General features: G+C 48.4%; 1 protein-coding gene across 1 annotated transcript in view; it reads right to left on the bottom strand.

The window, feature by feature from the left end:
* Positions 1 to 12443, bottom strand: part of LOC119962247 (inverted formin-2-like) — a 123474-nt gene that overhangs the window by 93953 nt on the left and 17078 nt on the right. The window contains exons 3-4 of the mRNA XM_038790236.1: positions 7728 to 8118; positions 4838 to 4953 (exon numbers count right to left, since the gene is read on the bottom strand). Of these exons, the coding sequence (XP_038646164.1) occupies positions 4838 to 4953; positions 7728 to 8118 (507 nt within the window). The remainder of the gene's footprint in view (positions 1 to 4837; positions 4954 to 7727; positions 8119 to 12443) is intronic.

Raw genomic sequence — 12443 nt, 5'->3', positions numbered from 1 at the left:
AGTGGCAAGAATTTTAAACTGTTCTGGAAAGAACAGTTCAGCCTGAGTCCTAACTTCTGATAAACCAGGTACTGAAGTTTCAACTCTGCTTTATGCATGCTTAATTTATTGTCTGCTGTATTATATTCACACTGTGGTCGTTTGTCTGCCATCTGGAACACATTTAAGTGGGAAAAACACATTTTACAAGTGTTTTATACTTTTAATATAAAAATGATAATCTTTATTAGTGTCACATGTAGGCATACATTAACACTGCAATGAAGTTACTGTGAAAGTCCCCTGAGTCGCCACACTATGGCGTCTATTCGGATACACCGAGGGAGAATTCAGAATGTCCAATTCACCTGACAAGCACGTCTTTCGGGAGGAAAGCGGAGCACCCGGAGGAAACTCACGCAGACACGGGGAGAACATGCAGACTCCACACAGACAGTGGCCCAAGACGGGAATTGAACCCGGGTCTCTGGCGCTGCGAAGCAACAGTGCTAACTACTGTGCTACTGTACCACCTGTGCTAGAGTGAAGTGTTAAATTTTTAAGTGAGAGTACTTCGATTTTCTATGATTTGTCTGGCTTCCTGAATGTACAGTGACAGATTTTAGAAAACTAAAACAATTATGGATGTGCCTGTTGCTGTCTTTAGGCGCCAGAGAAGTTGCAGCACCACTGTAATGGACTTCGCAAGGTCCATAAGACAATTTCCATTTTCTTAAATTACCAGCTTCATCAGGTAGTGATGGAGGACTGATATATCTATGAAGCATTTAGGGTTAAAAATGTGAAAGATCTGGATATACCTTACTTTCAAAAAATAAAGTCGACAAAATGTTTACCATCCAGAATAAAAACAAAAAATGCTGGATAAACACAGCAGAACCATTTGCCCTCCACATCCTGTCTCACTCCTCTTGATGTGAGATGTTGTTTTACTGAGGTTGCCAGCCCTCTAGTCACGATGGCTGACTGCCTTTGGCCATTCAGCCAGAGTCCCACTGTAACTCCATTCAGGGTGTGGAAGCCCTCCCGATTGTGAAAATTAAAAGCTTTTTTTTGTCGGAACTCATGAAACAATCCATTGCATCCCAAACCTCGTGAAAGTGAGTAAATCCATAAAGTTGGACAGCAGCTGTCTTGCTGTGATGCCAAATTGTGATACGTTCCCCAACTTGCTTCTAAATTACTTCAGTCAGTTGAAAAATTACATGGACCCCCTATGGTTGCATGAACTAACCACAATATTGAATATAGTTGTCACCTTCATAACCATAGAGAGAACAGTGCAGACACATAGTGCTGTCTAAAGGTCCTCATACTGCAGATGGTAGGACACCCCTCTTGCCTCTTTGATAAGTTCATAAGATATAGGAGCAGAATTCGGCCATTTGGCCAATTGAGTCTGCTCCGCCATTTGATCATGGCTGCCATGATTCTCATCCCCATTCTCCTGCCTTCTCCCCGTAACCCCTGATCTTCATATTAATCAAGAAATCCCCTTATTGATTATGAACACCATTGTTTGGGGTGCTGTTACCTACAGCGCTACAGACGAAGAGCTGGATGGTGAAATCAGCCAGAGTAGTTCTTTCTTAGAACTCATAAACCAGGAGCTGAAGTAGGCAATTTAGCCTCTCGAGCCCGCTCCATCGTTCAATACGATCATGGCTGATCTCATCCAGGCCTCGACCCCATGTCCCCATGGGTCTCACTCGCACAACCCCAAAGATGTGCAGGGTAGGCGGAATGGCCAAGCTAAATTGCCCCTTAATGGGAAAGAAAAAGAAATTGGTACGTAAATTTATTTTTAAAAACTCCACCGTTCTGCCCATTCTCCATAACCCTTTAACCCATTACCAATTAAACACTTGTCTAACTCCTCCTTAAATTTGCTCACTATCCCAGAATCCATCACACTCTGGGGTAGCAAATTCCACAGATTCACAACCCTTTGGGAGAAGTAGTTTCTCCTCAACTCTGTTTTAAATTTTCAACCTCTTATTCTAAGACTATGACCTCTCATTCTAGAATGCCCAATAAGAGGACATATCCGCTCTACATCTACTGTATCCCTACCTTTTATCACCTTGCACATCTCAATTTGATCTCCCCTCATTCTTCAAAACTCTAGAGAGTATAGGTTGAAACTGTTCAATCTCTCCTCATATGGCAAACTCCTCATCTCTGGAATCAACCTAGTGAACCTCCTCTGAACTGCCTCCAATGTCACTACATCTTTCTTCAAATAAGAGGACCAAAACTGTGCACAATACTCCAGGTGGGGTCTTACCAATGCCTTGTATAGTTGCAACAACACTTCCTTACCTTTATATTCTATTTCTTTAGCTATAAATGCTAACACACCATTCGCTTACTTTATTATCTGCTCTATCTGCATGCAAGTTTTCTGTGACTTATGAATGAGAACCCCCGGATCCCTCTGCAATGGAGCACCCCGAAGTATCTCCCATTTAGATAATAAATTGCCTTCCCATTTTTCCGACCAAAATGCATGACCTCACATTTTGCCACGTTAAACTCCATCTGCCACTTTTAGGCCCACTCACCTGACCTATCTATATCCATTTGTAAGATTCTTATTTCCTTATTGTTCCACCTATGTTATGGCATGCTTCTGCACATTTCTTCGTGAAGGTCTTCTTGTGACAGGGTGCTACCTTCATAAACAATAAAGAATATTTGGTGGGGTTCATCCTCCTTAAATGTTGACTAATTTTCCTTTGCTCCACCCTGCATTGCCACTCCACAATGATGAAAAGGTATTTGCCCATAAGCAATGTCATACCTGTTCTTTAGAAAACCATCACTATGGGTGGGCTGGGGAGGTTGAAAGGCTTCTCAAGATCAAGCCTGTGTTGAGAGAATGGCAGAGAACATGCTATAAAACATGATCCTGAGGCTAAGTGTTGACGCTGTCGTAAATGCCGTCGTGTTTCACAACGGTGTCAACAGGCCCTCAGGAGCAGCGATTCCATGCCCCTCAGTAGGCCAGCATGGCACTGGAGTGACCCAAGCCGCTCCAGCTGCCGATGCCGGGGCTGGTTTAGCACACTGGGCTAAATCGCTAGCTTTTAAAGCAGACCAAGGCAGGCCAGCAGCGCGGTTCAATTCCCGCACCAGCCTCCCCGAACAGGCGCCGGAATGTGGCGACTAGGGGCTTTTCACAGTGACTTCATTGAAGCCTACTCATGACAATAAGCGATTTTCATTTCATTTCAACTTTCAAATGGGCGCCGCGGGGCTGCGCATGCGCACTGCGGCCGGCGCCAATGCACGCATGCGCAGTGCGACCGGTGTGGTTGTGTGCATGCATGGTGGCTCTCTTCTCCGCCCGGTCCCGATGCAACATGGCTTAGAGCTACAGGGGCCGGCGTGGAGCAAAAGAGGCTCCCAGCCCGCCAATCGATAGGCCTCGATCGCAGGCCAGGCCACAGGGGAGGCCCCCTTCCCCGCGGAGTCGGACCCCCCCCCCCCCCACCAGGCCGCCCCCAGAAGGATGCACGCCAAAGTCTTGCCGGGTAAGACCACACGTGGACGGCGCCGGCGGGACTCGGGTTTTTTTTGTGACCGCTCGGCCCATCCTGGGCTGAGAATTGCCGGGGCATCCATCCGGGGGCGGCCTGGTGGGGGGGGGGGGGAGTGGGGGTTCTGACTCCGGCGGGGGGGGGTGGGGGGTGCCTCCACTGTGGTCTGGCCTGCGATCGAGGCCTATCGATCGGCGGGCCGGCCTCTCGGGCTGGGGGCCTCTTTTGCTCCCTGCCAGCCTCTGTAGCTCTACGCCATGTTGCATCGGGGCCGGGGCGGAGAAGGGAGCCACCACGTATGCATGCAACCATGCCGGTCGCACTGTGCATGCGCGCATTGGCTCCGATTGCAGTGCGCATGCGCAGACCCGCACCGCCCATCTGATGCTGGCATCGGCAGCTAGAGCGGCTTGGTTCGCTCCAGTGCCATGCTGGCCTACTGAGGGGCTCGGAATCGCTGCTCCTGAGGGCCTCTTGACACTGTCGTGAAACGCGATGGCGTTTACGACGGCGATTTTCTGGCCCGGCGTGGGCTGAGAGAATCCCGCCCCCCGGTTTCCAGCTGCAGATGTTGCTGTTGAAACTCATCATCACAATATCCGTATCACAGAACACAACAAGACCCACACAGATACAGCAAAATTGTGCTAACTCCACACGGGCAGTCACCCAGGACCAGGATCGATCCCGGGTTCTCGGCGCCATGAGGCAGCAGTGCTGACCACTGCGCCACCGTGATGCCCCTACGTCTGTCCAGTTTTGCTGCCTAACTAGTTACTTGCCCTGATAGCACACTGAAATTATATTGAAAACGATATGGAATCTCTGATCCCATGTTAAACTCTGCTGGTTCTTTTTGTCATCACAAAGTCAGAAACTGCATTTTTAGGAAAGAATGATTTATTTCACAAAGTGTTTACCATCGCAATTACTCCACAATAGCCAATACTGATGATGCAGACATTTGCACAGAGCAACACTGGATGGTGCGATTCTAGGAATCTATGTAATTTAGGTATCTATATCAATTTACTTCAGTGGATTTAATGTTGCAAAAGTTGTTTCTCAAATGTCCTAACACAATGTGCTGAATAGTAAGAGCAGCAGGCACGTTCTACGCATAAGGGGAATGTTTACTGGGTCGCTTGACGCAGCAGATATTAGAAAATCAGATGTATCGGAGTCTGATTTTCCTTCTGTTTATTCCACTGCGTCTGAGTGCAGACTCCTGGAAATTTTCTCCATTTCTTTCAACTGATGTTCCGTTTCCTGTGGTAATTTCAGGATATACTTACCCTGTAGTGTCGCAGCGCTTGTAAAACCCGAATGTGCCCTTCTGCTGAGTACATGCAAAGTGCTGCCAGCAAGTCAAACACTTGCTTCTTTACCAGAGTCACAGATGAGTTCAGTGCTGTAAGGAAGCGGAATTTATCGAACGGTTAGAGTCAGAACTTCCACTTGTTGTACTTATTTGAAAAGATAAACTATATTCTACTGTCTAAAAAAACATTTTCTAGTAAATTCTGTACTTGACACAGTATAAATCTAGCTGTGTTAATCTGTGCAAACCTGTGAACGCGCATTCCAAATACAATACTTACATTTCCGTTGATCTCTGTACAGGTAAGTGCCTTCAAATCAAAATCAGGAATATGAGAAAGCATGGATTAGAAAAAGCTATTTGTCCCATCAAGTCCACTTCACAGACGATCCTGGATTTTTTAGTCAGATGTGTCTGATCAAACGGTGAGAATATTTGGCAGCTGGGAACCTATGGCTCAGCTGAAAATGCTTTATTGCCTTTCTTTAACTGAGCCATGACATTAGCATCCCACCTCCAGGTTCCCTGGCTAAACAGGGAATGTGGGTGGGATGATACATCCATTCTGTCAAATCAAGGATTTTGAGTTAAAGGGACCATTGCGTTGAATGAGTCAGCAGAAACCACAGGAATGGAGAGGAGGTCTGGGAGCACTGCTCCCTGGAGATTGGGGCGGCAAGGTGGCACAGTGGTTCGTGCTGATGCCTCACAGTGCCAGGGATCCAGGTTCAATTCCGGCCTTGGGTCACTGGCCTCTTTCTGCACTTTAGGAATTCTATGGTTCTATTCTGCGGTGGGGTCTGAGAGGCTGCAAGTGCAGCCAAGGATGGGAGGAAAGGACAATTTCTCAAAGCAAGCAGGCACGAATGGAAGTGACCGTGGTTCCTTCTTTGACTCCGAAGAAGAGTCATTCGAATCTCCAGCAGTCATTTTCTCGCCACAGTTGCTCCCAGACTCACTGAGTTTTACCATGTTTTTCCTTTTTAATCCACCATTAAAAATTAATTTATACTTGAATTCATTCATTATCTAACCTGTTATGGCATGTTTAGTAGGTAATGTCGTACCTTTGCACCCTGCATGTTATTTGAGTGCTCATTTTCTCAGCTAGATGCTGGTGTAATGGCACCCGTGAAGGAGGAGGGTATATTGGACAGCCTGATTTCTGTTCAACAGCACATGTGATGGAGATTGCTGTCATCTTCTTTAATAGTGACATGAGCTGCTTCATTGTCATTCTTATTGCAAAATCTGGACCATTGTGCATCGTCCCGCACAGCTATTTAATCTCTTGAGGGACAATTCTGCAATCGCCCAGTGATCCCTACAGGTAATCTAGCAAATCCCAGAATGGTTATACATTTCTACACATCCATGGAGGGGATCCTTTGGTGCAGTGGGTAGTATCCCTGCCTCTAAACCAGAAGCTCTGAGTTCAATCCCACCCAGGGATCTCCGAGCTAAGGAAAATGCAGCCAACTGGCAAATCTTCCGACATACACCAATGAAATGAAATGAAATGAAATGAAAATAGCTTATTGTCACGAGTAGGCTTCAATGAAATTACTGTGAAAAGCCCCTAGTCGCCACATTCCGGCGCCTGTTCGGGGAGGCTGGTACGAGAATCAAACCGAGCTGCTGGCCTGCTTGGTCTGCTTTAAAAGCCAGCGAATTAGCCCAGTGAGCTAAACCAGCCCCTATGATAAGAGCAGGTGAGATTTTGGGTCAGTCATGTGATGGAAAGAACATTAGAGCCTCTGGGCGCGATCCAACAGCCACATTGCGCTGGAAAAGCAGTTCGCCGTGGCACAGCGTGGCCGATGAAAGCCGGGAGATCCCGCTCCCAGGACCTACTCAGATTGCAACGTGAGATCCAACGCGATCACGCGAGACGTTGTGATGTAAATCCCACCCATTGTGGGCAGGATCACTTTTTTGCAAATCTGCATATTAGCGCGAGACAGTTAGCCCCACTCTAATGTGCAGATTCCCAAGGTACCTCGGCTTTGGGATTCATCCCCTTCGCCTCGGAGTCCTCGAGTGAGCGCCATTCAGCACCGGTCCCCACAAACGGGGACCAGATAGAACCGCACTCATGGGGGTCTCCCAAGGGATAGGAGGCCCTCAGATGCATGCGCTTTGGGCAGGGTGGTACTCTGGCACTGCTGTTGCCACCTGGGCACCCTGGCAGCACCAGGTGGTACTGCCAAGGTGTCAGGCTGGCAGTTTTTGCGAGTATGTGACCGGGCTGAGGTGCCTGGTGTGAGTGTTGGGGGGCGGGGATCCTCACACAGTGCGTTTGGCCTGGGGGTTGGTCGGGTATCATTTCTGGGGCCTCGGAGATCGGGGCATGATTTAAAAATGACGTCCCGGTTTCCCGCGACACTGGGGAGTTCCGGCGAGCGGAGCGCCCCACTGTACAAAACGGAGCTATATGTGGCCTCAGCCACGTGTTCCCCGTTCAGGTCCCTTATACAACGCGAGCCATGTTGAATAGCCATGTGTTTCCCGACAGCACACGCGCCAGGAAACACGTGGCTAAACATGCTGTCTCGGGGATTTTGTTCCCTTTTGGGAGAATCGCGCCCTCTACTATCATTATCCATAGCCCAAACTGCAACATGCATGTAAAAGTGCATGTTGTCACAGCAACCCGTACTCCCTGAGTGAACTGTAACACACTAGCACCACACATCCATGATTTAATAGTGACTGAATGCAGTCAATTTAAATATCGGCAGTGCTGTAAATGGGCAGCCTGAGCTTCACGCTTGATTCTCCAGCATGCGTGACTATTGACCGAGACTCCTCACTGGGAGTGCAGCATAATCAAATGAATCCCAAATTGCATTCGCTGTCTGTACCCTGTAGTAGTTTTCCAATCTGTTTTTCATCATTCGCAATATGTTCAATTCCATTTTGGGAATTCATCACAGCTCTTACACAGTTGATGCAAGTGAGTTGTAGAAGGGCATCATAAATGTTAGGCACCCCTCGGCTCGACAACCTATCTAAGGCTTCCAGCATCATGTCGAGGCCACTCAGCTCCAGAAATGTCACCATCCACGTGTTACTGCTGTTTATCAGGTACTTTTTCAGATCAGAGTAATTTCTAAGAGTGGGGTTCTTTAGCAAGAGGATGTACAATTTGGGATTGTCATATTCAAAGTTGTCTGCTTCTCCCTTCCCTTTAAGAAGTGCTTCCTTCAGCAAAGTCCATCTCTGCTGTGCAGCAGTTTTACCAGCCATAGTTTTCTGTGGGAACAAATAGAAACATGTATAATCATTAATGTATTGCGATATAGCATTGCGTTACGTTTACGTGGCTCATGGTCGGATGTTATACTGGATGAGGAACTGATTGTGATTTCATAGGCAGCAGATGTTGCCAATGAATCTGTATGTGGGCTGGACAAGAAGAAAACACATTGGGAAAATTATTGTTGACCATCTCCCTTAATGATTTGATGGAAGACTTTAGTGAAACTATTCATAGGTTTAGACTAAAAAGAGCCAGTACAAACATGTTGAAATTCACACCAAATCAATAGGTTGAGTCCATTTTGGTGAGCTTAGGGGCTGGATGTGTGTGTTGGCTGATTCCCTCCCCATCAATGTAAATAAATGCAGTGTTAAATATTTAAGTTTTGGCAACTCAATATAAACCAATGCTGGACTTTACAAAATGGTTATGTTTTAAAATGTCTCCTAAGTTTAAGGTAAAATTGAAAATTCTAAAAGCACGTCAGTTTCGGAGACATGCCTCAGTAATCTGGTAGCCATGGGGGAGAAAACGTTTGAAACATCAAGTGACAGTTTTCACATCTTCATACAGAAACTCTCAGAAAAGGGACTGTTTGAGACAGAGAGAGAGAGAAAGAGAGACAAAATACCTACTGCTTTGAATAAGCAGAAGAACTGTTTTGAGTTAACAGCCAAGCAGGATGCTTGTGAGAGTTTGTTTTCCATTTGAAAAGAAGTGGAAGAACTCACAAGACTTTGTAAAATTTTACATTATTTAGACAGGCATATGCCCAACCCAGGAGCACGTGAAATCATGTGGGAAGACATCGGGTGTGCATCCTGATACCAAGGTAGCACAGTGGTTAACACTATTGCTTCACAGCGCCAGAGACCAGGGTTCGATGCCTGGCTTGGGTCACTGTCTGTGCGAAGTCTGCATGTTCTCTCCGTGTCTGTGTGGGTTTCCCCCCGGGTGCTCCGGTTTCCTCCCACAAGTCCTGAAAGATGTGCTTGTTGGGTGAATTGGACATTCTGAATTCTTCCTCAAGTGTACCCGAACAGGCGCCGGAGTGTGGCAGCTAGGGCTTTTCACAGTAACTTCATTGCAGTGTTAATGTAAGCCTACTTGTGACACTATTAAAGATTATTATTATGCACCCGTGTGATAATTCAGTCGGCGGGCCCACATGGGTGTCGGAACATTGCCGCTAACAATTAAGCAAGCAATTAGCCCCATGAAAGAGTCAATTAAAAGCGTGGCCCACCTAATTTTATATTTGGCAGGTGGGCAAATTGGAAGATGGTCTTCATGTTTCAGTTACAATCTCGATCCAGGGTGGGATGACATGTCAAGGCTGACATAACATTTTAAAAGATGTTTGGCAACTGAGGTTTTCTGAATTCCTCTGTCAGGCATGTAAATGTGCTTTCTAGACACAGTTTGTTGCATTTTTCCATCACATTTCACTTGTAGAGACCTAAAGTTACCGGAGACAGCTCCACAGCAGCTGCCCACCTTGAGGTAGCCCATTAGAAGCGCCAGCCCACACCATCCTATACTTAGATGCCCACCCTCTTTCCACCCCTATTGGGAGCGCTGTGCATTTGTCTGAGCATGTTTCACACTGGCTTCCGTTAATTGACCAGCCAGCATGAAATTACGTTCCTGGGCCGATTGCAGCAATTTTGCATCCACTACGGATGCAAAATCTCACCAAGTGCACATGCCCGAGCGCCCCAAAATTCACACCTTTGTTTCTCAATCCCCGGACATCTTTTAAACTATTTCAGACCTGGTATTTCACCGGCCCTGGATCAAGGTTGCAGCTGAAACATGAAGGCCAATTAGCCCACCCACCAACCATAAAAGTAGATGCTGTTTATAATCTTTATGAAGGTACTGGAGTATTTATGGAGCAACTGTTCCTGTAATGCTGTGTATGTGCAGCAAGTGCGGCGCACAACAGAAGGTGTTATAAGACTTATTTTGATTGCACTAGCTGGTTAGTGTGGAAGTACTTTTACTTTAGTTTCAGGTTTTTGCTTCCTGTTAAATAATACTTGATATACGTCGATTTTAGTTCGCTTGTCAGAGTAAATGTCATGAAATGTGAAATCTTGGGGGCGATTCTCCAATATTGGGCCAAAGAGTTTGCGCCGTTGTAAACGCCGTCGCGTTTCACGATGGCGCAAACCGGGCCCGGTTACGTACGATTCTGGCCCCACAGGGGCCAGCACGGCGCTGGAGTGGTTCACGCCGCTCCAGCCTCCTTTTGCGGCGCCAACCCGCACATGCGCAGTTGGGCCAGCTCCACCTGCGCATGCGCAGTTAGGTCGCGCCATCCTGCGCATGCGCGGGGGACTTCTTTAGCGCACCGACTCAAGATGGTGTCGGTGTTCAGGGGCTGGCCGCGCCAGAAAGTAGGCCCCGGGGGGGGGAGGGGTGGGGGGGGGGAGGCTGGCCCAGCCGATCAGTGGGCCCCGATCACGGGCCAGACCCCATCGGAGGCCCTCCTCAGTGAAGGAGCCCCCCTCACCTCCCCCACAGGCCGCCCCCCGACCATTCCTGCAGAGTTCCCGCCGGCAGCGACCAGGGATGAACGGCGGCGGGGGGACTCTGTCGTAACAGCGTGGCCGCTCGGCCCATCCGGGCCGGAGAATCCGATTCCAGCGGCCCACGGCCGGCGCCGCGCCAAACGTGCCAGCGCAAATGGCGCTGATTCTCTGCACCTCGGAGAATCGCGCGCCGGCGTTGTGGCGCGGTTGCGGCGATTCTCCGGCCCGGCACGGGACTCGGACAACCGCCCCCCTTATCTTTCAGTTCATCTCTGTTTTTTAAAATAAATAAATTTAGAGTACCCAATTCTTTTTTTTTCCAATTAAGGGGCAACTTAGTGTGGCCAATTCACCTACTCTGCACTTCTTTTTGGGTTGTGGGGGTGAGACCCACACTGACGCAGGGAGAATGTGCAAACTCCACACAGACACGGAGTTTGTAACAATCCATATCATTCAAAATTACATCTGGGATTATCATTGATCATTAGAGGATCACAAACAGTCCGACCGTGATAGCTAATAGAGTCTTAAAATGTGTTGTTAGAAACAATTGATTTGAAGACAAAAACACATTGAAAGTTCCTGGCTCCCCAGCGTCAGATTTTGGGGGGTGCTCCACCACACTCCAAATCCCACAGGGCACTCTCTCATCTCCTTTCCCTATTAATTGCCCCCATAGTATTCCCCCCCCCCCCCCCACCGCTACCGATGTCTGACCCACACCCCCCCCCCCATGCCCGACATCTCCAACCTCCATATCGCATTCACTTATCTTAGACACTTACTTTCTTCCTGTCCTGTTATTTTCAATGGAACCTTTAAACTCCCCTATTTTACAGCAGCTAGTGCCGGACAACGAGGGTGCTTCCTCCTCCATTGTCACCCACTGCGCAGTCTAAAGCTCACCCGGTCTGAGGCAGGAAGGTCAGATGAGACTGGCACAGTAGAAATTTAGTGCAGGTAAGTGGGTAAGGAGTGGCATTTCACTGCTGATTGCCACCTTGAGGAAGTTATGGCCCATTAATATATGTATTTGATACAGTTATAGTTGATTTCGATTTGATGCTCAAATATGGCTGAGAGTTTCGAAGTCTGTAGAAGATACGGAGGTCGATGGCCAAGCACACGCTGTCTTAGGGATCCTCATTATAAAAATAGGCTTCAGGAATTGGGACTTGGAGAAAAGGCTTTTAAATCGATTAAGGGCCCGATTGAGCCACTGTGTCGGGCTCGGCGCAGAGCCGGGTACAATGGGTGAATCCAGCGAGAACCCCAAATTGGGTTTGGCGCCGGGCCCGTCGCGAGTCACCTGACTCGCTCCGCCCGGTGCGATCTGGAGAATGCTCAGCATCAGGCTCATTTAAATATCAGCACGCCACTTTCACCCAGCGCCCGGGAGTCACCAGCTATGGCGCCGCTTCGCACTGGTTTCCACGAACGACCAGGCTTGATGGCATCTCAGGCGGTCCCAGAGACCATTAGATACTGCCAGGTGTTCGGGGTCAGGACAGGGTAGTACCTTGGGAACTCCCCTGGTCTCCTGGTGTCTTAGCACTGCCAGCCTGGCACCCTGACAGTACCAGCCTGGCACTGCCAGGGTGCTCAGGTGGCACTGCCAGGGTGCTCAGGTGGCACTGCCAGGGTGCCAGGCTGGTGGTGCAAAGGTGTACGGATGCAAGGTTGGCACTGCCAGGAGTTGGGCTTGGGGAGGGGCTTCCTCATTAGAGGGTGGATGAGGGGGGGTTCCAGGGGCAACAATAAGCTGAAGGGGTGAAGGG

This window comes from Scyliorhinus canicula, chromosome 2 (assembly GCF_902713615.1).
Source record: "Scyliorhinus canicula chromosome 2, sScyCan1.1, whole genome shotgun sequence".
NCBI classification, from domain to species: domain Eukaryota; kingdom Metazoa; phylum Chordata; class Chondrichthyes; order Carcharhiniformes; family Scyliorhinidae; genus Scyliorhinus; species Scyliorhinus canicula.
Note: the sequence above shows the minus strand (reverse complement) of the source record. Positions and strands in the feature narration are given on the sequence as shown.